Below are 26,759 nucleotides of genomic sequence, written 5' to 3' on the forward strand. Positions count from 1 at the left end.
CTATGGAATTTTAAAGTGTCAACAACAGTCAGTCAACACACCACCATGTTGTTTGCACTACTGCATTGTGGGTATGTTCTCCGACCACTTTGTCTAGACGCCAGTTGTTGTATAGCTGCCCCCTGCTGTTGGTCTCAGGTACTGTCCATTGTTTATATACAGTAACAGTAGACTAGAGTACTATGACCTTCCAGACCTGTAAACAAGAGAACATACATCTAGGAGTAAAGCAGTTAATCCAACTAATCAAATTAAATTATTATAAAAATAATAATTGTTAATCATTAATTTGATAAATTAACCGATTTCAATCGCTATTTTGGATATTACATTACATTACATTATAGATATGTCATTATAGGCAACATCTTCCCGCAAATTTAAAATACAAAAATATTGAAAATAACAGATCTACAAGCTCACAACACGACACAGTGCGATGCGTTTTGAGCTTGTGGATCAGCTATTTTTCATGTCTTACACGACACAGACATAGGACTGAATCAATTTGTTGAGAAGTAAAAAATATATTAAGAAAAAAACAGCTCCTAATTATTTGATTAATCAGAAAAGTAATCTATAGACGAATTGCTTAGAAAGTCATGGATAGTTGCAGCCCTACATCCATCACAGCTTTCATCAGTGCACATTGATGCTGCAAAGGTCTGATCACATCTCATAGAATACAGTACCATGTTACAGGATGCAACATATACCTTGTATTAAACATATTACCCATATTATTTTCAAACTAAAGTATGTAACTATATCAATATGGCTATGATAAATTCAGACTGTAGGCCTATGGCATATTCAGGCATTCTTACACAGTAAGATTATCACAAGTTATTTCAAAGCAATGTATGTTCCAAATAGTTATGAGTTTGGTTATTGAACCAGAATGTTCTGGGAAACAGGAAACAGTTCAGTAAGATAGATTGATTGTAATGGATAAATTGCACTGGATCAGGCTGACCTAAAATGGTGTAACTAATCATGAGATTTCATAATATTGTTGACCAAGATCTATCTGCAGATATGGCTCTGTTGGTTTATTAACAAATGTTATATAGGTTCACAAAACATCTACTGATGCACAATCTTGGACACATCATCAGTGTTGTTTCCTGAGTCACTGGGTGTTTCGGGTCTTGCAACAGACATCCTCCTCCAGGCGTCTCGACCGAAGCTGATCAGACACCGGCATGTGTCCAAGTGCCATGCCACTGCCCCCACTGTCTCTTAGGGGCTTAGGGTAGCAGGTGAGCTGTTGAAAGCAGGTGTTGGCGACACTAGGAGGCTCTGGGCACTGTGGGTTGCCTCCGGGCCTGGCTCCTCCTGCATCTGACCAGAAGTGACTTCTGTGCGTTGTGTCGTCGTTCAAACATCTCATTCTGCCTTGATGGATTTATAAACCCTCTTGAATGTTGCAGGTTTTACGTCAGTATGTAGCTTGCTTTGGGTTCTTCCTCTCAGAATAAGTGGTTAGGGCTGCCAACCCTCTCCAAACCGGGTTGCCGTCTCTCCGGCCGTCCTCTGTCTCTCCAGATGTCACCACACTCTTCGTGGTCGTCACCCACTGGTCACTGGTACTCCCAGAGTATTTCTGTTAACAAAACATCTACTGATGTACAAACTTGGACACATCAGTGTAGTTTCCTGGAGTCACTGGTTAACAGTATACTTCTAGAGTTATTCCTTCCTGTTTAGTCTTTTTTTAGTTTTACTTGTTTCTTTCTTCTATATTCTTTCTCTATTTTAACTCTTCCTGTAACTGTAGATGTTGAGAACTTGTACAAAGATAATCTCACCCACTCTTTTCCATCTGTAATCATGTGATGTGACACTAAAGTTGATTCTGAATTGTGCCTGCAGACTAAATTCTTCCACACATCCCAAATAGTAATGTTAAGAGATCATAGCTTATATTTCACTTTCCTTATAATAATCCATTAGGCTTATACTGTAGTAATAAAACATCTTGCACGTGTGTGTGTGTGTGTGTGTGTGTGTGTGTGTGTGTGTGTGTGTGTGTGTGTGTGTGTGTGTGTGTGTGTGTGTGTGTGCTATAGGGCTTTTCACAGGCTTTAATTTGCTATCACATCTCACTCTTAATCATGTAATATGACTTAATAGTAGGCCTGTCCCAGACTAAGGATTTGTTTAGTCGAATCTAATTGGCGATTAATTGCCAATAGTCGACTGGCAGTCGACTATTGCACACACACAAAAAATATATATATAATAGTTTTTAGGGCCAAAATACATTTTATTTCAAAAGGGCCAAGTCTACACAGTTTGTTTTGTGTCTCCAGCAGAGTTTCTAGTGTCTCTATCTCTCTCTGGAAGAGGTTGCACATGAACTCTGCAGCCGCACTGAGGCGCTCCAACACAAACAATACCAATACAAAGACGAGGAATAATAAGAATAAAGTGGAAGTTACGTGTGGTTGCAGGTGTAGACTTGGCCAAAAAACAATTAAAAACATTTTTGGCCTTCGACTAGATTCGACTAAGAGACACGCAGTCGACTCGGACCCCCCGCGACTAACCAGTCGACTATTCGACTTAGTCGTGGTCAGGCCTACTTAATAGTGATCATAGTCAATACATTAGGTGTAATTATTAGTCATAAATAAATAAAAATGCATCCCTCAGTTAACCAGCATTTAATTAAAATAATTGAAATGGTTTGAGTGATTGATTGACATGCTTGACAGACCTTATGTCCACTCCATAGTATATCATGAACAGTATACATCATAGCTATTTCATTAAGTGTAACAATTACAGTCATAATTCATAAAACATACATACAAAGTATTTTTGCCTCAGTTAACTGATATTAAATAAGAAAGCTATTTGAAATGGTGCCCCATTCATTGAGCATACTTAATAGCACACAGCACAATGACATCAAATCATGATATAAAAACTACAATTCTGGAACAGTCCTACCTTATACAATCAATATGGTTTACATGGTCATTTATAATATAAATAAATAACACCACAATCATTTGGAATACCTTTAAGTAAAATAAGAAAGAAAAAAGGTTACTGTTAACACTAAACTGATTGTATTAATGTTTTAAAATAAGAAAAACAAAAGAGTTGGACAAAGACTCCACAAGATGAGTCCTAATGGAAACTTCTATTGACATAAATTTCCATGATATTTTTGCTTGTCTATGTAACACCCTGACAACATACAGCTGTTTAGTGAGCTGATTTATAGAGGAAAGTGTTTTTCCTCCCCCTTGGTGTGAAGGCACTGATATCTTTTTAGAGCACTTAACTGACTGAAACTCTTCTCACACTGTTAACACTGTGACAAGAGTTTGTTCTAGCGTGGACACGCTGGTGTGTCTTCAGGTGGCGTGACTCACGGAAACTCTTTACAATGGAAAGGTTTTTCTCCAGTGTGGACACGCTGGTGTGTCTTCAGGTTAGATGACTGATTAAAACTCTTGTTACAATGTTTACAATGGAAAGGTTTTTCTCCAGTGTGGACACGCTGGTGTGTCTTCAGGTTCCCTGAGTCATTGAAACTCTTGTCACAGTGTTGTCAGTGGAAACGTTTTCTCTAGTGTGGATACGCTGGTGTATCTCAAGAGTAATTGACCAGCTGAAACTCTTGTCGCATTGTTTACAGTGGAAAGGTTTTTCTCCAGTGTGGATACACTGGTGTCGCTTCAGGTTAGATGAAAAGCTGAAACTCTTGTTACACAGTTTACAGAGGAAAGGGTTTTCTCCAGTGTGGACGCTCTGGTGTGTCTCCAGATGACTTGAGTGAAAGAAACTCTTGTCACAATGATTACAATGGAAAGGTTTTTCTCCAGTGTGGACACGCTGGAGTTTTTCTCCAATGTGAACACGCTGGTGTGTCTTCAGGTAAGATGACCGATTAAAACTCTTGTTACAATGTTTACAGTGGAAAGGTTTTTCTCCAGTGTGGACACGCTGGTGTGTCTTCAGGTTTGATGACCGATTAAAACTCTTGTTACAATGTTTACAATGGAAAGGTTTTTCTCCAGTGTGGACACGCTGGTGTATCTTCAGGTACCCTGAGTCATTGAAACTCTTGTCACAGTGTTCACAGTGGAAAGGGGTTTCCCTGGTGTGAACACGCTGGTGTGTCTTCAGGTGACCTGACCGACTATAACTCTTGTCACAATGCTTACAGTGGAAAGGTTTTTCTCCAGTGTGAACATGCTGGTGTGCATTCAGGGTACCTGACTGACTGAAACTCTTGTCACAATGCTTACAGTGGAAAGGTTTTTCTCCAGTGTGGACACGCTGGTGTATCTTCAGGGCAGATGACTGATTAAAACTCTTGTCACAATGTTTACAGTGGAAAGGTTTTTCTCCAGTGTGAACACGCTGGTGTGTCTTCAGGTTAAATGAGTGATTAAAACTCTTGTCACAATGTTTACAATGGAAAGGTTTTTCTCCAGTGTGGACACACTGGTGTCGCTTCAGGTCACCCGACTGACTGAAACTCTTGCTACAATGTTTACAATAGAAAGGTTTTGGTTTTTCTCCAGTGTGGACACACTGGTGTCGCTTCAGGTCACCTGACTGACTGAAACTCTTGTTACACAGTTTACAGAGGAAAGGGTTTTCTCCAGTGTGGACACCTCCACTGGTCTCCCCCCAATCATCACTGTCTTCAGTGACTTCAGTGTCAGATTCAAGTTCAAGTTCAACTTCAGAGCAGTGTGAAGAGATGTGTTCATCATCAACTTCACTTTTCACTGCTAGTAATGTCAACATTGATCCATCAAGCTCCTCTGGTCTTTGAAGTATCTCCTCCTGTTCCTCTTTAATGTGTGGAGGCTCTGGTTCCTCCTGGAGCAGACTGGGGCTCCTCTTCTGCTCAGGAGAATCCTCCTCTTTACACACAACCATGTGCAGGATGTCTAGGAGCAGAAAAATAACATGATAGTGAACACAGGATTCCTAAAATGTATATCTATTCTATCTTCCATGTACATAGCTATTACCTACTAAGACTGACAAAACAGTTACTAAATAAGTACAGGTTGTTACAGGTGGTTCTGGAAAGTCTAAAGCAGACTCGAAAGTGTTAGCAAAAGTAATCTGAATCAATATATTTAGTTATATTACCTGACAAATGAATTACGGTGATAGAAAAAATATTTATCATTAAAACGTGTCTTTTGTGTTCCTTTTAGCCTAAATGTTTTACTGTACCTCCATGCAGTTTAAATTTTTTGACTGATAAAGTATTCAATCAATCAATCAAGATGTGAGCAAGATGAGGCAAAGCTATATACAACTGGATTTGTCTGTCAACCTGTCTTCATATAATTGCACCTCACTAATGCTCATGATAATATGGCACCATTTTTGTCTACTGAGTCTGTGTCTCAGAAGAGGGCTGTGGACAGTTCAGAAACCTGTCTACCAGTGATATCATTGATGGGGAATCCAACTAATAGAAACTACAGGCTTTCTATTGCTGGAAAGTTAGCATGCTATAATGGAAGCCATTGTTCCCGCGTTAATAAAAATGTAAAAAATATATATTAAAGAAAAACTAAGAAACCTTCCTAACGATGATGTCACTGGTAGACAGATTTCTGAAGTGTCCACAGACCTCCTATGAGACACAGACTGAGTAGGAAAAAATGACACTATTTTATCAGGAGCATTAGTGAGGATCTATTATATGAAGATAGGTTGAAAATGGGTCGTCCTTTTTAGACCAGCTGAAATGGCTTTTTGCAACCATATCTTAACGTAATTCCCAGTGAAACAGGAGCTGGGTGTCTCTGAGCCAATCACAGATGAGTTTTCTGCTCAATATTTATAACACAGCGAACAAATATATTAAATATGTGATCTAAACATGTTGCGTTGCACACTGCAACAAGGCAGTGCTGAATCAAGTGTATGTTTCGGCATTGTCTATTTCTCACCTCAAATGTTTTTGGAAACATTTAATGTACTGTTTATAACATAATCAATAACGCACCATTTGGCCATCTTCTTTGTTCAGATTGAGTGGCACTGTCCTCTGGTATGTAGCATAGGCTGATGAATCATAGCTGTTTGAAAGACTACTTAATTGGTTAGTACCCGCAGATTAGAAAACCCAGCTCATTGGCATGGTTAAAGTGTCTGCCCTGAGATTGGGAGGTCAGGGTTCAATACCAAGGCCAGGTCATACCAAAGACTATAAATAGGACGCAATGTCTCCCCGCTTGACACTCATTATCTAGGGTTGGATTGGGGTAAGTCTCTGTGTACTGTACATCATGGATCGGGGATATACTTGTACATCAAGCCACCTCACACCACAGAAACAGGAGATAAGCTCCTGCCTATGGGCCACATGGCTCGGGAATAATTAGTTCTCAAGGCTACCTACTTACCCGCCGATGTTATCTCATATTATGTTATTTTTTTTGTTTGACAGGAAGTAATTAAGATTGGAAAAATTCTCAACTATTATACATTTTCATGTTTTTTGGCATTTATTGTCAACTATGTCCCCATTACGACCACGGATATTCTCTGAAAGTTTGAAAAAAAAAAGCTTAGTTAAAGGGCAAGACCACTTTGGTAGAGGTTTGGGTTGTGTAGTTACGAAAGTGGTCTTGCCCTTTAACTAATGCTAATGTTGAGCAATGTCGACTATGTACCTGGTCCTTTCTCTTTTCCCTCTACACCAAATCTCTTGTTGAGTTTGTAGATCAGCATTTTTTCAAACCCCGCCAGCAAAGGGATGCTAGGGTTGAAGTGGTTACACCTCAAATCAACAAACTTCTAAAAAGCTTGTCAAAGATCTGTTATCTCACACAGTGCAGACTAACAGACCCATTTCTAGAGCTCTCACCCCCTACAGAGGCACACCATAAAATAATTTTTCATAGTTTTCACCTACTACAAAACTTTTACCAGGCACGTCAGGCTTTCATGTGCTTCCGATTCATGACGTCAAGCACTTAGCGGCTTGATCTGTGTGATATAGACAAACCCTGTTCTAGATGCTTTGGTCTACAGCCACTCTGTAGAAAAATGTACAATTTTGTGCAGTTTTTCTTTAGGTTTTAGTTTATTTTTTATCCCACGATTTTGTAACCCTTTTTAACCCGGTGCAAATTTTCTGTGAGCGGTGTGAGCGGTGAAGTGGGCGCTACACTCCCCCCAACAGCTCGCGACTCGCGACCACACCCAACCCTGGAGATTGCGCATTTGTAATGTATTAATATGGTAAAATGAACTATTTCTAATCATTACGGGGCCAGAGCTCAGCTCTGGACCTGTTTTAAGATTGCCTTTATTTTAGTTCTTCTGTTTCTGCCACTTTTCGCAGTTCTGGGTGAACCGTGCTGTCGCTTTTTACGAAACTCGGCCATATGGTAGATGGTCATGAAAAACGATCAAGAAATAATTCTCACAATCTTTCGTCAAAAGGTGGCGCTACAACACTCAATTGAAAATGCCAACTTTGAACAGGTACAACTAATGCCCTATTTGACCTAGAGCCATGAAACTTGGATACACATATGAGTCTCCTCATGCTGAACAACTTTCACCCTCTGACTTTTGACCTCTGACCTTTAGATATCCCACCATTTTGAATTATATGAAAAACAGTCATTGGCTCCTAACTTCTGCATTTTTTCACTTATGGAAAATCCGGTACTAACGCTTTGTCGGCAGAGGTCCAAAGTTCATGTGTAAAGAATTTCGTGCAAATTACTCAAAAATCCCAGGAGGAGATAGATTTTACCTATTGCAGTTTTATGAAAATTATTCATCTGCCCCTAACACATACATGCAGACTCACATTTCTTTGAAACTTTGCAAAGGTTGAGGGTCATTCCAAATATCACTGAAACCAATCTTACTCCAATTGGCCAAAGGGGGGCGCTATAGCAATTTTTTTTAAATGCAAACTTTAAACAGGCAAAAGTCATGCCTCATTTGGCCGACAGCCATTAAACCTGCTTACACATGTGCCTTGACTCATGAGGAACACATCTATCGCTTTGATCAGTAAGCTCCGCCCTTAGATTGTCCGCAATTTTGAGCAGTTTGAAAAACACTTAAACCCAGGATTTTTCAGCTATTTGCGTGAAATGGTATTAACTGTCTGACCTCCGTTTTCACTACATCAGGACTGTTGGTCCAATGGCTTCCCGCTTAAATGAATGCCCCACAATCTCAAGGTTGCCGGTTCAAGCCTCACTTGGTGCAGATTTCATTTAAAGTGCATTGCAAACAACAAGACTGTAGCAATGAATACATGTGCAATTGTTAAAGATAACATGAAATGCTTATTTGAGAGGGTAAGTTTTTGCAATGTATGACATACTTCATTCTGAAAATAGCCGATCTACAATCTCAAAACATTTCAGATAGCAACGTGTTTCTGAGCTTGTAGATCGGCTGCTTTCACTGGTTCACTTTTATCTTCAACAGACAACCTCAGCCTGGACAAAGCTATAGCACTATAGGTAGTGTTGCAGCCTGTCAATCCAAAGGTTGAGGGTTCGATTCCTGTTAATGGCAATAGGTTGAGATGTCCAATCAAGCCATTCTGCTTCCATGTCTCTCTCTCTTCACTCTATTCCGTTTCCATCTCTCTCTCTCTCTCTCTCTTCAATCTATTCCGTTTCCATCTCTCTCTCTCTCTCTTCAATCTATTCCGTTTCCATCTCTCTCTCTCTCTTCAATCTATTCCGTTTCCATCTCTCTCTCTCTCTCTTCAATCTATTCCGTTTCCATCTCTCTCTCTCTCTTCAATCTATTCCGTTTCCATCTCTCTCTCTCTTCAATCTATTCCGTTTCCATCTCTCTCTCTCTCTCTTCAATCTATTCCGTTTCCATCTCTCTCTTCAATCTATTCCGTTTCTGACAGGGGGGAGTTTCCCCGGTAGGACGTAGCGTGTGGAAGGAATAGCAACAAGGATCACTACATGTTTTTGTGAGGGTATTAACTACCCTAGGAGACACAGGGAGAACATGCAAACTCCACACAGAGTAGGCCCTTTCGCCAACCCCACCTAGGGTATGGGCGCTGATGACGCAGAGGAGAAGACAGCCCCCAACGCCCACAGCGAACCTGACCTTCTAGCTGTGAGGCGACAGCGCTACCGACTGCGCCACCGTTCCCCGCAGCAGTTTTTCTTTTGTATTGCATTTGTGAAAAAGAGGACGTGCTTTTGAATATTGTAATGAGAATAAAACATGTTAAAAATAAATATTGAGTGATATTTAATAATGGCTATGAATATCCGGATATTATCATAGTCATTATATTTTTTGCCAAGATTATCGTATAGTGACAGTACGTACTGAGGTGTGGGTGGTCTTCAGGTTCCTCCTGTTTAATAGAAATGTCCCTGGCTGAGTCTGGAGAGTTCATCTTCACCTGCAGTCTGGACTCCACACACTGGTCTGAAATGAAGCAATTGAATAAGGACTTTAATAACTGGAGACCCAGTGGTGTCAAAAATAGCATTCATATTTGCAGAATGTAAAGGCAATATGGCCAAAGATCAACTCTCCAACATATGAATCTCGAGTGAAAAGATTACGAGTTTTATACAGTATATTAGTGATGAATAATAGTAATAATTTAAAGTAAAGATAATAAGTTGAAAGTAGCCCATCTGTTTTTAACATTTCTGCAGCCAAGCTTCCTTATACGCCCACCTCATCACCAAGAATGATTACTATAGGACAGTAATATGGACCTTTGATGTGTCAGAGTTGTAGCAATGGTTTAAATGAAAACACTGAAAACATAGGGAGGGTGCAAACAAAGTTGTAAGTTATAATTACTTAATCAGTACTGAGGACAATATGTCCAACAATTATTACAAATATTTAAACTAGCGGAGCACAGGTCTCTGCCAGGTCAGGTATGTTATTGTGGGCCAGCAATGTTCGTAATTTGCCAATCAGGATGGAATATGGACGGATTCGTCTTGATCACTTGACTATAGAGATAATGTGTACCGATTTGCACGATGTTGGGAAAAGATTTGTAGGAGCAATTTTGTAATTTAGCAAAGATCGGCCTCCTGGCGGCGCTATAATAGGGCAATCTTAAAAGGGTGGCATTTGTTCCTCAACATAGTGCGAATGTGAGAGCAAAGTTTCACTGAAATTGGACGCTGCGTTCATGATTTGCGGCATTTTGTTCAAAACGAGCCACTCCTGCAAACTTTAGATGTCAATCTTAGCCATACAGGATAGAATATGAAAAATCTAACAGTTCCGTCTTGATCACATGACTATAGAGATCATGTGTACCGATTTGCGTGAAATCTAGATCAAATCTGAATTTTTTTTAGTTTTACATAAGTCGGCCTCCTGGGTGGCGCTAAAAAAGTCAGATGTGAAGCATTTAGGGCAAAGGTTTTTCCTTGGCGTCTAGGGAGTGTGCATATAAAGTTTTACCAGGGTTCCTACACAATTTTTAAAGTAAAATTTAAGACTTTTTAAGACCCTTTTAAGACCTCAACAAATGTAATTTAAGACCCAAATAAATGTCGCAACGATGTCTTCCTATATTGAAATTGGCTAATGGGAGTGCAGGCCAGCGGGTGGTAAAACTTCTATTAATCCATTAAGACCGGGAACGCATGTGTCATTTTAAGATTTTTGGGTATTCAAAAATAGCAGATCTACAAGCTCAGAGTGCCGCGCTATGAGCTTGTAGATCTATTTTTGAAAAATTGCGGGGAAAAAATCTTTTAAAGCGAACATTTTTAACTCTGTTACAACTTCTGGGGGTCCCCGGAACAAAATATTTTGAGATGGGGGTCCACGGCCAAATACATATAATTTTTGAGAACCACTGATGTTATAGCAACCTGGTCCTCACGCTGGTCCTCAAAAAACTGTTAGGATTTAGAATACATTCGTAGAATCCCCAGAAGCAAAGATTTGAGTTACAAATGTTTGCTTTAAAAAATATACATATTCAAAGACCCACAATTATTCCAAAAAATAGCAGATCTACAAGCTCATAGCGCGGCTATGGGCATATATATATATATTTTTAATCAAACGCTGTGTGTTATTTACTGTATAAGCCTATTACAGATTGATAAGCATTAGGGTGCTTGTGTGTGTGTGTGTGTGTGTGTGTGTGTGTGTGTGTGTGTGTGTGTGTGTGTGTGTGTGTGTGTGTGTGTGTGTGTGTGTGTGTGTGTGTGTGTCCGTCCTACACCAGTGGTTTTCAAACTTTTTCATGTCAAGGACCCCCAAATTCACACGTATAAGCCTGCAGACCCCCATTTGAAAAGATAAGCCAAGGCCCCCCATAAGAGAAGATTTTACAGCTCTACCAGTGATTCTCAACTACTTTAATTTCAAGGATCCCCAGTTTGACATGCATTAGGCTACGGACTAATGCCCTAATGGCATTTATAGTGCTGGGACCCCAATTTATATTGTAAAATCAATGTTAATGTAACTCAAGAGTGTACAAATGGTTCCATTTGTACACTCTAGAGTTACAGACCCATAAGGGTCCATTTGGTTCCTAACTATCTATTCAGCCTGATCTCCAGAGAATACCGTAACATTGCACGGAACGAGTGCACTTCATTCCGTGGATAGTCGCCTCGGAACTCCCAAATTGCGTGCATATGTACGGCGAGTCCCACGGTGGGCGTAACCAGTCGCAACACGGAAAAACCCGGAAGCAGAGCAGTCCGCACAATAAAATTTACGATTCTGTGCCTATCGGTACATAACTCAAACGGCGCTGAGTAGGCACAGGCGAATGTCCCACCGTTCAGGACGGCAACTCGGTCGCCTTAGCTCCCTCGGTGGTCCTTCACGGGGGGACAATTCGCCTGTGACTGCGCGCCTCCGAAATGGTTTTGTCACAAAGGCAGCGCCGTACCATATGCACGCAATTCGGGAGTTCCGAGGCGGCTATCCACGGAATGAAGTGCACTCGTTCCGTGCAATGTTACGGTAATCTCTGGAGATCGGGTTGATCTATTATTTAGCTGGGTCCCCTGGAACTCCCTCAAGGACCCCTGGGGGTCCCCTGACCCCACTTTTGGAACCACTGCACTGTGTGTGTGTGTGTGTGTGTGTGTGTGTGTGTGTGTGTGTGTGTGTGTGTGTGTGTGTGTGTGCGCGTGCGTGCGTGCGTGCGTGCGTGCGTGCGCACACACAGAGCATCCAAGTTGATTTACTTCTGATCAGTCAAACAGCTGAGGGGGAAGCGTCCCTCGCAACAAGTACTGCCAAACAGTGCTCAACTACAACTACTGCTATCTTTATCAACCAAAACGGTCGCGGTGGCTATGATTTTGTCCAATGCCCACTTAAATGAGCTTCTGAGCTTACACAGACACCTGGAGCAAATGAATTAACGAGCGACACAGCAGCGCTGACGGCCGAGCAACGAGACACAAGCTCGTCAACTCCAGCTGAGTGAATGACAGAGAAGAGAGACAGGGGAGGGCGGGGCTATTAGCCTATGGAACACACACTGACTGCTGTGTGTGCGTCTCTCAACCGCAAAATACTCAATGCATTTTTCCCATTGACATTTCCAAAAATATTTATATCAATTAATTTAAGCCTAGAATCAAGCCATCCAGGGTCCTGGTGAATCATGACCATAACACGTTTGATTCTGTGAAAAAACTTTTTTGAAAACGGCAAAACAAAGGGTATTTATTAAATATAGTATATCATATAATTAAATATAAAATAAACAAAATCACAGAAAAAAATGTTTTATGGTCATGATTCACCAGGACCCTGGATGGCTTGATTCTAGGCTTAAATTAATTGATATAAATTATTTTGGAAATGTCAATGGGAAAAATGCATTGAGTATTTCGAAGTGGAACCAGGAAGTGGGCGGGAACTGCGATGCTCTATATCTTTATGGAAAATTCAACACTAGAATACGCACAAATGTTTATGGCTTTCATTTTCCCATGAGCCTTAAAAACATAATCTTCAAATTTAATACCTACGGTCAAATTTAAGATTAAATACATTTAAAAAAAACAAAAACAATTTAAGACTTTTTAAGGACCCGCGGGAACCCTGTTTGCACAGATCGGTGCAGTTATAGATTAAAACACAAACCGGCCTGTTGTAGCGCCATCATGAGGCTGATTTTAACATTTTCAAGTGGCATTTTTTCCTTGGCCTAGTGGGAATGTGCGTGCAAAGTTGCACGAAAATTGCACACTGTGTTCATGATTTGAGGCATTTTGTTCAAAACAGAGCAATCCTGCAAACTTTGGAAGCCAATCATAGCCAATCAGGAAGGAATATGAAAAATCTGAAAGACCCGTTTTGTTTAATGACTATAGAGATACTGTGGACTGATTTGCGTGATGTTTGGAAAAAATCTGAAGGAGTAATATCAAAAAAGTGTTTTACATAAGTCGGCCTCCTGGTGGCGCAAAGTGTCAAGTCTGTTGTAACAGCTCTACAATAGGGGTGTGCCGATATATCGTCCCGCGATATATCGCGATACGTTTTCGTGACGATATGTATCGTTTTGAAGAAAAAAAATCATTTAGATTTTTTTTTTTTTTTTTTACAATAATAATAATCAGGCATGCAAAAACAGCCCCGGGGTGAAAAGGGTGACAACATGTTGTTGTTTTTTCGGGTCAGGTGTCACACTATTGCCCTATTTGGATTCAAAACGGCTATTGTAGCTGAAAAGCTACAAGTTCGCATGTCTGAATAATGCAAAAACAGAATTATTTGTTTGCATTTGCTTTTTTTCTCCCCCATATATTTTTCATAATAAAAAAGTGCGTATCGTATCGTATCGAAATCGTATCGAAGTTGTGAGCCAAATATCGTATCGTATCGTTTGGTGAAATTAGGCACACCCCTACTCTACAACATAACAGAAAATATGAAAGAAAGACACATGAAACTTACTGAGGTGTTGGTTGTCTTCAGGTTCCTCCTGTTTAATAGAGATAGCCCTGGCTGAGTCTGGAGAGTTCATCTTCACCTGCAGTCTGGACTCCACACACTGGTCTGAAATGAAGGAATTGAAAAGGACATTACTGACTGGACACAGTAGTCTCCAGTTATTAAACTGGAGACTACTCCCCCATCTAAAAAAAAACATTTTGTGGCAGGGGCCCCCTTACCAGATTTGTGTTGTTGAAATGTTTCAGATCTACAAGCTCACAACGTGTCGTGTTGTGAGCTTGTAGATAGTCTATTTTCAAATATCTGATGCATAGGTTTAATGTGGCCTATAGTCGCTTCTTTGGCTTGTTTTCATAGACAAGCCTTGTTTTCAAGGACAAGCACCACCCAAGTCACAAACTGTTCAAAACCCTACAACGACCGCGACCGGGCAAGGGGCCCTACCGCAGTATCAAGAGTTCCACCACCAGGTTCTGGTGCAGTTTTAATCCGGCTGCTGTCAGACTGCTGAATGAGGCATGAGCCTTGTTCAGCAGCCTGACAATAGGCGGTACTGTCCAGCTGGTCGCAGCCTCTTTTTTTTTTGGCTCTTCCTGAACACACCTGTGGATTATACCAGGGACAAATGACTTGGATTTAGCTCCTCCTTGGACATACCTGTGGACTACACCAGGTACAAGTCTTTTTTTTTTGCTCTCCCTCCCTCATGGAGCTACTTGCGGATTATACCAGGGTCAGTCTACCTTAGGTGGATTATGCAGTTGACACGCACTGACTTTTTGCACCTTAATCCTTTTTTTGTCTTTTTATTGTGCTCTTTTTATTACCGGGTGCTCGAAGAGCGCCGGGTGTACAGAGAGACAGAGACATCGTCACCCACGACACCTATTCATCATTGGCTGTCCTGCCTGTCCTTCACTCCTTTAAGCCAATGGGGACACTTCCCCGTTTAAGCCAATCCCCTCGCAGCTAAATCAATGCGTCTTACACTACTGCATCTTAAGCCTCAGGCTACAGAGATGCTAACCCCCCCCCCCCACACACACACACACACACACCACACATGTAGGCCACGCAGAGAGAGAGAGAAGAGAGCCACCCCCCCCCCCCCCCACACACACACACACACACGCAGGCCACGCAGAGAGAGAGAATAGAGCCACGCAGAGAGAGGAAGTGCATGTCTCTCACACACACACACACACACACACACACACACACACACGTAGGCCACGCAGAGAGAGAGAGAAGAAAGCCCCCCCCCCACACACACACGCAGGCCAAGCAGAGAGAGAGAATAGAGCCACGCAGAGAGAGGAAGTGTGTGTGTCTCTCACACACACACACACACACACACACACACACACACACACACACACACACACACACACACACACACACACACACACACACTAGAGTTGCAAAGAAGCAACTATAGGCCATATTAGCACTTCAAGCTATAGCCGATATACAAGGGGGGCTGGGGACCCCCGCAAAGCAATCACTGGTGGTCCGGGGACCCCCACTGGGAGTCTGAGACTTCCCCGAAACTTCACCATACTCTGAACGGCGACCGTTAATCCGCGACCAAATGGACCCAACCGCTCCTTAAACACACACATAAATAATATAGCACAGTGAAACACAAGTTTTGTAGACAAGCATTGTTTTTGTTTAGTATGGGGAAGTGGAAGTACTCGAGTAAATGTACTTAGTTACTAAGGTTGTGACGATTTCTGATTTAACCGGTTCGATCCGGTTTGCCTGATTAAACCGGTTCATTTTATTTGGACCGACTAAACCGGTCTGTCATAAAAATAAAAATAAAAAATTAAAAGTGTGTCCAATTAAAATATAACTTCCAAAAAAGTGTATTTGTATTATATTTATTATGTTTGTGTATACTATAAACGGAGTCCAGCGCTTTATAGACGCGCAGTGGTGCTGCCGAATCTGCTGCTGCTGCTCAGCAACAAATAGGCAGGAGATCAGGTTACAAGTTGAGTGGCCGGGCGGGGGGGGGGGGGGGGGGGGGGGGGGGCCTGGGGGCGAGAGCTGCGCATTGCATTGTTGTTACAAAAGTTTCCCAGAGCGTTGGAGTGACAACAAAAACAATGACACGATGGCAGAACACCTAGTATTACCAAAGACCAAAACAAAGGAAATATGGAAACATTTTGGCTTCGAAAAAGATGAAAGAGGTGATCCGAAAAATTTAGATGTGCCTATATGCAAGAGCTGTCTCAAAAAAGTCCCGGCTAAAGGTGGTAATACATCAAACTTGCACGCTCACCTGCGAAAGAAGCATGCTGCCATTGCTGCCAAGATGGGCCCCGCAGCCAAAGGGGGACCATCTACAAGTTCTGCTGGGCCTTCAACAGCACAAGTATCCATAGAAGAGTCATTTTCCAAGGGCACAAAATATAATCAGGACAGTGCCAGATGGAAGGAGTGCACGGATGCACTCACTAAATTCATTGCGAAAGAGATGGTTTCCTTCAACACCGTGGAAAAGCCATCTTTTAAAGCACTTCTCCATACACTCGACCGTCAATATGATCCACCTGGTCGCAAGTATCTTTCAGAAACTGCCGTTCCAGCCTTGTACAATGAAGTCAGAAATGAGGTGCAAGTTTTAATTAACAAGGGCCAGGGCCACTTCGCACTGACGACGGACATGTGGTCCAGTGTTAATATGACACCATTCATGTCATTAACGGTCCATTTGATTGACAAAGAATGGAATATGGTGTCTAAGTGCCTCCAGACAAGTTTCTTCCCAGAAGACCACACAGCGAAAAACATGGCTGATGCACTCAAAGAACAGTTACGTGAGTGGCAACTGGATCCGAAAAACTTGTCAGCAATAACAACGGATAACGGAGCCAATATTGTTGCTGCCATCACCAAGGAATTGTGCTGGCCATGGCTTAATTGTTTTGGCCATAACCTGCATCTTGCCGTGAACAACACACTGGCAGCCGACCCGAATCGCAAGAGGATAGATAACACCATGCAGCGGTGTCGCAGCACCATTTGCCAATTTTCTCACAGCTGGAAGAGAAAGAGGGACATGGCCCTAGCACAGCAGGATCTCAATCTACCAGACCACTCGCTTATTACAGTGAGAGAACGTTCATCAACGCGACAATCAATAAAAACATAATGTAGCCTTGTAGTTAAGAAAGACCACCCAGTTATTAATTAATAGAAATAAACAATACGTGCATATTAAGTAAGTAGGCTATTTCACGTTATTTATAGATACATTATAATTATAGCCCCCCCTTTACAATTTTATTATTATCATCCAACAGGATTGTGCAACTCGCTGGGGCTCCAAACAGAAGATGATCGAGCGAATTGTGGAGCAGGAATTAGCAATACGTCGTATTCAAGCGAATGACCCCAAATGTATTGCCAAGCTCAACTGGTCTGATAAGGATGTGTTGATCGCGGTGAACAGAGCCCTCAAGCCAGTCAGTGATTTCACCGACATTCTCTCAGGGGAGAACTATGTCACCTCATCGTCGCTTATCCCAGTGCTCAAACTCATGAGGAGTGAGATTTTGTGTGAGGCAGAGGATGATGTAGCTCTCACTAAGGATCTGAAGGAGGGCATCTTGAAGCGTCTAGAGGACAAATATGATAAGGCCTTAGTGAAAGAGTTGCTGCGCACGGCTACCTTCATTGATCCACGGTACCGTGGGATTCATTTCGATGAAGACGAGTTGGGTGACATTGTGCGTAAAGTGGAGACGGAGGCAGTCACTCTAGCTAAGGAGATGCAGCGAGTTGAGGAGGAGGCGGGGGAGGGGCGGGGGGGCAACGTAGAAGCTGCTCCAGCTCCGCCACCAAAAAAGAAGAAGAGGTCATTGGGAAGTCTTCTTGGTAGCAGAGCAGCGGCCGCTGCACCTCCTAAAACCACAGAGGAGAAGGTTGCCAGCGAATTGGCAATTTATACACAGGAGGCTGTGATTGACGCAGAAGACGACCCTTTGATATGGTGGCAACGCAATGAGCTCCGCTTTTCATTGTTGGCAAATGTAGCACGCAAGTACCTTTGCATTTGCGCTACAAGCACTGCATCGGAGAGGGTGTTTAGCACAGCGGGGAATATAGTCAGACCTCAAAGATCTCTCTTGAAGCCTGCAAAGGTAGACATGCTGGTGTTTCTGGCCAAGAACCTGTGAATTTCCCCAGCGGGAATATTAAAGGTCAGAAAGTCTACATTGGGCTTTAAATTGCATTTTTATATATATATATATCTGTGTGCAAAAACTGCACATTTTAGTTTTGTCATTTCTTATTTACACTTAATTTATGTTGTAGTTTTGTTTTTCTATTCAATGTTTACAGTCCCATTTCATTTTCATTTGCACTGAGTAGGCTTGGCTTACCAATTTATTTCATAGTTTTTTATTGAGGAATTTTATTTTCTATTTGAGGATATTTATTGTTTACACTGCAGTTTGTTTATATGTTCATTTGCACTCACTGAATACGAGTAGGCTAGGCCTGCCGATTGATGCCATAGTCTTTTATTGAGGCTTTTTTTTTCTATTTGACGATATTTATTGTTTACACTGCAGTTCGTTTTTATGTTAATTTGCACTCACTGAATACGAGTAGGCTAGGCCTGCCGATTTAGGCCAAAAGTACGAAAGTATTGGCATCAAAATGTACTTAAAGTACTAAAAGTAAAAGTACTAACATTTTTGAAAAATATTTTCAAATATCCTACGTATAAAATAAGGCTAAAGTGGTTAATGTATGTTTTATAATATCATAATTTACATCTGAAAAGTAACTAGTAACTAAAGTAGAAGTAAAAGTACTGAAACTGGGAAATACTCAAGTAAAAAAAATCCTCAAAAGCGTACTTAAGTACAGTACTTGAGTACATGTACTTAGTAACTTTACACCACTGTTATTATTGTAGATGTTTTCATGTTCATTTGCACTCTGAGTAGGCTAGGCCTATACCGATTTATGCAACAGTTTATTATTATTATAATCATTGAGACATCGTTTTATTACATCTTTTATTGTATTATTTGAGGATGTTTACAGTTTGTTTTCATGTTCAATTGTTCCTTTTTTCAGTCACTGAGTAGGCTAGGCCTGCCGTTTTATTGTCATATTTGAAGTTATTTAATATTTGTGAGAGCATTGATAAATAAAGACATGTGTGACTGTCACTCTGTTGTCCAAATTATGGTTTTTACACGCTAATTCATGTAACATCATAGCATAGGGGTCAACAACAGCACATAGAAAACATAAAAAGGAAAAAAGACTCAAGTGCGACCTCCAGTGGTCAAAAAAATCATATCGGCACATCCTTATTAGTTACTTTACACCAACACCACTGCCCGTCAGTCCGCAACCAAATGGACCCAACCGCTCCTTAAACACACATAAATAATATAGCACAATGCAGTGCAACAAGTTTTGTAGACAAGCATTGTTTTTGTCCAGTTTGTTGGTGGACTCACGAGTGACTTTTACTGTGTGTTTGGCTAGATGCTACTACATGCTAGCTTCATGCTTGCGCAGTGATTTTGGGAAAGAAATAAGCAACCAGGTCTATGAAAACTAGCGCACAAGAATCGCCTAGGCTACATGAGCGCTTTAAACCTACTTGAAAATAGCACATCGCTCACAAAGCGTCGCGAATGCAACGCTTTGCGAGCTTGCTTCAGTGCTACTGCTCATATAGCCTATAGTATAAGTGAAAACTGTAGTTTTCACTTGGGTAAGGGTAGGCTACATAATGAACTAACGCAATAAAGCACAACTACTGTTGTGTTGTTAGTGTTGTATTCATTGTTCATGGACAAAAGACCGGTGGTGACCAGTTAACTCATTTATGTATGAAAGAAATATGCGTAGAGTCCATTGAATTTATTACAATGGAGATGTAATGGTCGTCAATAGCAACATTTAACTATGAAAGAAATAAAGACGAAAAAATACAGCTAATGATTGTCAGGTGGACAATTGGCATGTTTCAGAATGAAACATGATGCATTCACAGAGTGATGCACAGCCAGTCTGCCACATAGTAGCCTAGCCAAAATAATAATAGTAACCTAATAGTAGCTTCAAGGCTACTATTCATTTACAACACCATTACTCCAGCACAATTATTTGAAAACTTTAGTTACTTGTTACTTTGTAGTGTGTGTGTCTCTCTCACACTAATCTCTCAAGAACAGATTCTGCTCTGCGTTGGAATCTGTCGTGAAGGTTCGTCATAACGTGTACGCACTGTGTGGGCGTGGGCGTGCCTTCAGATCAGGAAGCAGGCCGCGCTAGGCCTGCGCAGGATTGGGCGCAGGCCGCGCCCAATCAAATGTAGTGGGCGGGATTTACGTGTCCGCTGATCCTTCCCTACTCGAAACAAGCCGAAACTAATTCAACAATAGCGTCCGCGGAGCAGACAAAACCACGGAAACTTGCTCTTTCATCATAGAAACAAGTGGGCTTATAACCAAAACGATCCATGTTCTCTGGGAGAAGTGGTGTTAGTGTTCCGTGTAGAAATATTGTTAGTGGGAATGAAAACATAGTCGCACCACCCGGAAGTGGAGCGGTGATGGCAGACCAAAACCCCGGTTTCCTTGCGCATAGGTGCTGTGTCGTCATTGTCCCAGAGCCAGTGAGAGATAGTACAAACAGCAGAGGGCGCTGTTTTTCATTCTCACTGGCTCTGGGTTCCCAGATTGCTCTCTCTCTCACACACACACACACACACACACACACACACACACACACACACACACACACACACACACACACACACACACACACACACACACACACACACACACACACACACACACACACACACACACACACACACACACACACACACACACACACACACGGTTAAACATATTCCAAACGAAAGCACAATCAAAAAAATGTCATTGTACTTTACTTGAGTAGTTTCTACTCCACTACATTTATAAGGGTACATTATTAAATAACCAGTTGAGGTACTTTTACTTTACTGCAGTATTTCCAAATATCAGTACTTTTACTTCTACTCAACTACATCTCAGGGGCAAATATTGTACTTTTACTCCACTACAATTATTTGAAACCTTTAGTTACTTTGTAGATATATATTACATTATAAAACATACATTTATACCACTTCAGTCCTATTTCATACCTACAAGCTCACAACGTGTTGTGAGCTTGTAGATCTGCTATTTTCAAACATTTTAGTACTTTCACTTTTGGTACTTTAAGTATATTTTGATTCCAATACTTTTGTTCTTTTCCTCAAATACATTTTAAATTCCGGACATTTACTTGTAACAGAGTACTTCTACATTTATTTAGGTATGACAGGAAAAGCTTTGGAGGCAGAACATTTTTAATTACCCCCCTGTTAGGGAACTAGGGGACTTTTACAAGCGTGTCTGTATTCAGTGTATTGTAAGGTACCTTAGTGTTGTACATTTATAGTTGCCTTAAAGCTACTATTTGGTTACTATTATTATTTTGCCTACTGTGGCAGACTGGCTGTGCATCACTCTGATTGCATCTTTCACTCATTCTGAAACGTGTCAATTGTCCATCACCTGACAATCCTTCGCTGTCTTTTGTCAAATTCATTTCTTTCATAGTTAAATGTTGTGCTATTGACGACCATTACCTGTCCATTGTAATAAATTCAATGGGTCTGTGTGTGTGTGTGTTTATTTTTGTTGCCGATACATTTCTAAGTGAAATACTGTAGTTTTGACTTGGGTAAGGATAGGCTACATTATGAAGTAACTATTCAAGCTGGTGAAAACACACCGAGACAGACACCAACATCCCTACATTGTGACCGAGGCAGTGGTAGTGACAGAGACACAGACTGACAGAGACACAGCCAGACAGACACCTGTGTGTGTGTGTGTGTGTGTGTGTGTGTGTGTGTGTGTGTGTGTGTGTGTGTGTGTGTGTGTGTGTGTGTGTGTGTGTGTGTGTGTGTGTGTGTGTGTGCACTTTTGAACATAGTAGATGTAATTCCCTGTGTTCTGGTGAATTTTGGGAGTTCGATCCCAAATCCAGAGAAATGACAAGCCAGGAGATTGTCAGGAGACTCCTGCAGGATCCAGTAGTGTTGGCAGCCCTGAATTACACACACACAGCACCCGGTATAATATGACTTAGTCATCATTTCTTGTTTTTCTCTAAGCACCTTAACGTCCATAAGTATATCATGCACAGTATAGTTTTTCCTTTATCTCAGGTACTATTGTAAATATGTAGATAACTTGTTTGGCCTTTTTGTTGTTCTCTTGTTTGATCTCCTTCCCACTTGCCCCCCCACTCCTCTTCTTCCTCCCCCTCTTCTTTCTATGTAAATAACATTGCGATGGGAACGAACGATGTACAAAAACTAATTTCACCCACTTTTTTACCTTGTAAACCTGTGATGTGACAATAAACCTGATTCTGATTCTGATAAACCTGGTTGCTTGTTTCTCTCGCAAAATCTGGCAACACTGTACAGCATGACTAATGTTAGACAAATGTTTAACTTCACTTGACAATCACATTAACATTACTGTGGACAGTGTAAATATCCTACACATGTACTAGCTCATATATTATATTATATATTATCCGACAGTCTTGGAGTAGGTTAAAAATAGTCTTTGCACTTTCACACTTGGGTCCGTACTAGAGATGCACGATATAATCGGTAACGTATCGGAATCGGCTGATATCTGCCCTAAAATGCCATATCGGTATCGAACCGATCTCAAAATAAACCCGATTAAATTCCCTGATATTGAGAAGCATTAATAAAATGCCCGAGAGCAGTCTGTCTGCCCGTCTCTGTCTCTTTAAGAGAGACAGTTGCCCCTCCCCCCTACACACGCTCTGCATGCCTCTCAGACAGTGCACTGATCAGCAGGCTAGGCTAGGCTGCGTGAACAGAGACATGTAGTCAAACTAACAGCAAACAAACTCTTCACGTCCATAGTTCATACCCAGAACAGTCAGAGGGTTTCTTGTACATCTTAAACTAGATTAGAGTAGGGATACTGCGGAGGATATATTTTCAACACGAATGTGTACATTGCCTCGTTATTTAACATCGACGTAACAAACACTCGTTACTCGACTCGAGTGCAACCAGCTGACGCTTTTGAACACGCAAGCTGCTTGCAGCTACAGTCAAAACACACACACTCACTCACACACACACACACACACAAGTCCGTAAATACACAATATTTTCGAGCTGCGTTTGCTTCCAGCGTTTGTGCGTCTTACTTGTGTTATAGAATGTTAGATAGTGATAAACTAAACAATGATTGTATTTATGGTAAGATTAGTTTGTAACACACACACACGCACACACACACAGTGGTGGCTCCAGGGAGTTGTGATTGGGAGAGCTAAGGGGGGCTTTATTGTTTAGAGCAGAGGCTAATTAATTTAGGCAACAGACGAATAACACTAATAACAAACTAGATTCAATGATCTTAGTTCCATAGGCCACAATGACATATGGTTTTGTGTTATACAAAGATTCAAATAATTCTGTGATGGCTTATAGCATACAAAAATGATGTCATAATTAAGTTTGTTACTTAGAAGAATATAATTAATGTATTTATTCCATAAATATTTTTCATCACAGTAGAGTTAGTGGAGAGGGGGGTTTACCATCAACTTCCACCAGTAAAACAAATTAAAATAAAAAAAAATCAGCAATGAGCTCAATATAAATATAATATATAATATATCGGATCGGTATCGGCCGATATGACCCAGCAAATAATCGGTATCGGTTTCAAAAAAACAATATCGTGCATCTCTAGATCGTGCATCTCTAGTCCGTACATCTACATAAACGTTCAGATTTCAAATATAAAGTGCTTACCCCATGGCCACGGATGTTACAATTATGTACGGGCCCTCAGAAGTACCCGTATCTGCCGTATTGTTCAATAAAAAGCATTTTAATCCTGATCGGTGGCCATTTTCTTCATAGTTATAAAAATGTATCAGAGTCCAATACACCTCCCAGCCGATAGGGCCGCGAAGCTGAAAGCATAGGGGCCACCGATTGAAGATCTGAACGTTTACATAGATGTACCAAGGGCGTACCGTCATAGAGGCCAATGGGGCCATGGCCCGGTCTGGAAAATTCTGCTCCCCCAGGGGGAAAAAAACTAAAAATCAACATAACAACATTAGCCCCAACATTGGCCCCTCACCCTATTCTCTTGTAGCCAACCACAGGAATTCGCCTTTGTTTTCAAGTCGGGCCATTAAAAACCGGTTTCCCTGTCAAACCGGTTCTCTTGCCAGGTAAACAGTATAAAGCGGGTCCAGAGACTAGCTGTGACTCTACAACATGAAGAAGCTCAAGCCACCAACCAAAAAACGATTCGTCCAGAGCAGCATGCTACTACACTTCGCCGCCAGCTCCAGCAAGACGCCAGCAAAGGAGGACAGCAGCAGTGCCAGGACACCAGCGCTCATCACCGTGCCAGCGGTGACGACTGCCCCACCAGCGGCTGCTGGTGGCAGGCATGCAAACAGCCCCGAGGTGAAAAAGGTGACAACATGTTGTTTTCTTTCGGGTCAGGTGTCACACAATTGCCCTATTTGGGTTAAAAAAGGTGACTGTAGCTGAAAAGTGACACTTTTGCATGTCTGCGGTGGGGGGCCAGTGGGGCCACAACCAGCAGCGCCCACCACAACGCCAGACCCGCCACCACCAGCAACCATCGCCGCGGCCAACAGCACCATACCAGTGCGCCCCTGCTCCCCGGATTCCAGCGGCGCAGTTGCGACTACAGACCTCTCTGCTATCGACGAGCCAGCAACTCAACCCAAACTAAGCCGCTTCCCAACTACAACGATCAACGGACGCTCCAGGTGCTTTTTAAAAAACTGGTATGAGAAATATTCATTCATCGAGTACAGCATTAGTCGAGATGCTGTGTTTTGCAAGACCTGTCGGCATTTTGCGCCTGAGCATTCAGAGAACGCTGGCTTTTCAGCCTGGAAACGCACAGGCGTTGCTTTTACGACGCATGAGAAGAGCGACGGACATAAAGAAGGACTACAAAGATACCTGGGATACAAAGAAGTAACCGCAAGTGGCCGTGGCACAGTCCTAAATCAGTTGACAAACACTGATGGGATTTATGCTGAGAAACTCGAGAAGAACCGCGATCATCTCAAAGCTGTTTTGGACGTCATCCTTGTCTGTGCAAGCCCCGTCGTATTAAGCTGTAACAGACTAGGCTGCTATATGTTTGCACTGCAGTGCACTGTATTTGATTTGTTAACTTTGCTGTTGTAAATACACTTTTGAGAATAAAAAAACATACATTGATTATACTTGCATATTGTGTTTTATTCACGTTTCTCTCTCTTGCATTAACGCTGATGGTAATTCTCAATAGACTGTCACTTATCAGCCATCGTTGCTCGAGGCCCAGTCCACGTTAGAACCCACCGTACGCGCCTGAGATGTACGGGTTGTAAATGAAGAAAGTGCCAAAACCAGGTTGATGTTCCGTCATGACGCTATAGTGACAGACGAGCGTCATCATGTGAACCATTTCTACTCACAAGCTTAGCTCCAATCGGAACCTCACCCTCCGCTGTTTAGCTCCGAGATGAGGTTCCTCGTTTGTCGGTGCCGTTTGGGTGAAAAATGTCCGCACATTTTCCACTTTACATGTTTCTTACCCCTTTCTGCACATCGTATCCAAAAAGTAAAGGTTTTCAGATGTTCGAAATTTTAACGTACAATAAAATCTATCCAACGAGTTGAAAAAAAACTTTAAATCGCTTCTCTCCTCAACCGGTTCCATAATATTATAGATGCAATTCAACATTTGACCAGTAGGGGAATCAGTAATGTTATCTCTACGGGCGCAACTCTTGCGCAATGTCTTACAATTAAACGCTTTTTTCAACTCTTTGGATAGATTTTATGGTACGTTAAAATTTCAAACATCTGAGAGCATTTCAGAAAACCTTTACTTTTTGGATACGATGTGCAGAAAGGGGTAAGAAACATGTAAAGTGGAAAATGTGCGGAAAATGTTCACCCAAACGGCACCGGGCCACGTAGGACCTCATCTCGGAGCTACATAGCGGAGGGAGAGGTTCTAAATGGGGCTAATGAAACCCAACATAAATGAGTTGATCTTTACCTGCTGTGTTTCAGTGGTTGAGCTGCTAACAAACGTCCTCCTGCTGCTTAACGACGACACTGTTTAGAAACGACATGTTTAAGTTTTCTTTGTGTTTTACCTTTATATAAATCTATGGTATTTCAGTCAGTCAACACACCACCATGTTGTTTTCACTAGTGCATTGTGGGTATGTTCTTCTCCTGAGTGACGACCACTTTGTCTAGACGCCAGTTGGTGTATTGCTGCTCCCTACTGTTGGTCTCGGGTACTGTCCATTACAGTACTATATGTGACCTTCCAGACCTGTAGACAAGAGAACATCCATCTAGGAGTAAAACAGTTAATCCAACTAATACATTTCATTTATTATGAAATAGACACAGATAATCAATAAATTAATACATTTATCAATTAATAATCAAGCCCTATTTTGGGGATGTCATTATTTGAAGAAAAAATGGGGAAAAAATGGCTTGTAGATCAGCTACTTTCACTAGTCTCGTGGGACACTGTTGTGCAGCATAGTATAAAATAAGGCTAAAGTAATTGATTGATTGATTGATCTATATATTAAAAATATATATATATAAAATACATTCTTGATTTTTTGATTAATCGGGAAAATAATGTATAGAATAATCGTGAGGAAAA

General features: G+C 41.5%; 1 protein-coding gene across 2 annotated transcripts; it reads right to left on the minus strand.

Moving 5' to 3' along the window:
* Positions 1 to 2,653: 2,653 nt before the first annotated feature.
* LOC308080123 (uncharacterized protein) lies at positions 2,654 to 26,262 on the minus strand. Of its 2 annotated transcripts, XM_080421877.1 has the most exons (3): positions 26,127 to 26,262; positions 13,927 to 14,028; positions 2,654 to 4,922 (listed from the first exon to the last, which is right to left on the minus strand). In XM_080421877.1, the coding sequence occupies exons 2-3, from the start codon at positions 13,994 to 13,996 to the stop codon at positions 3,529 to 3,531; spliced, it is 1,464 nt and encodes a 487-aa protein (XP_080278003.1). In that variant the 5' UTR covers positions 13,997 to 14,028; positions 26,127 to 26,262; the 3' UTR covers positions 2,654 to 3,528. The 2 variants fall into 2 exon arrangements, with proteins under 2 accessions (XP_080278003.1, XP_080278002.1); XM_080421876.1 differs by lacking the exon at positions 26,127 to 26,262 and having other exon boundaries at positions 13,927 to 14,174.
* Positions 26,263 to 26,759: the final 497 nt, after the last annotated feature.

This window comes from Gymnoscopelus braueri (assembly GCF_963280865.1).
Source record: "Gymnoscopelus braueri genome assembly, chromosome: 24".
NCBI classification, from domain to species: domain Eukaryota; kingdom Metazoa; phylum Chordata; class Actinopteri; order Myctophiformes; family Myctophidae; genus Gymnoscopelus; species Gymnoscopelus braueri.

Excerpts from the sequence above, each read along its gene's own strand:
- LOC308080123 (XM_080421876.1), bottom strand. The coding sequence starts at position 14,122 with ATGTTTTTTTTTAGATGGGGGAGTAGTCTCCAGTTTAATAACTGGAGA. Across the intron at positions 4,923-13,926 it reads TGAAGACAACCAACACCTCA|ACATCCTGCACATGGTTGTG; the intron begins GTAAGTTTCATG and ends TTCTGCTCCTAG.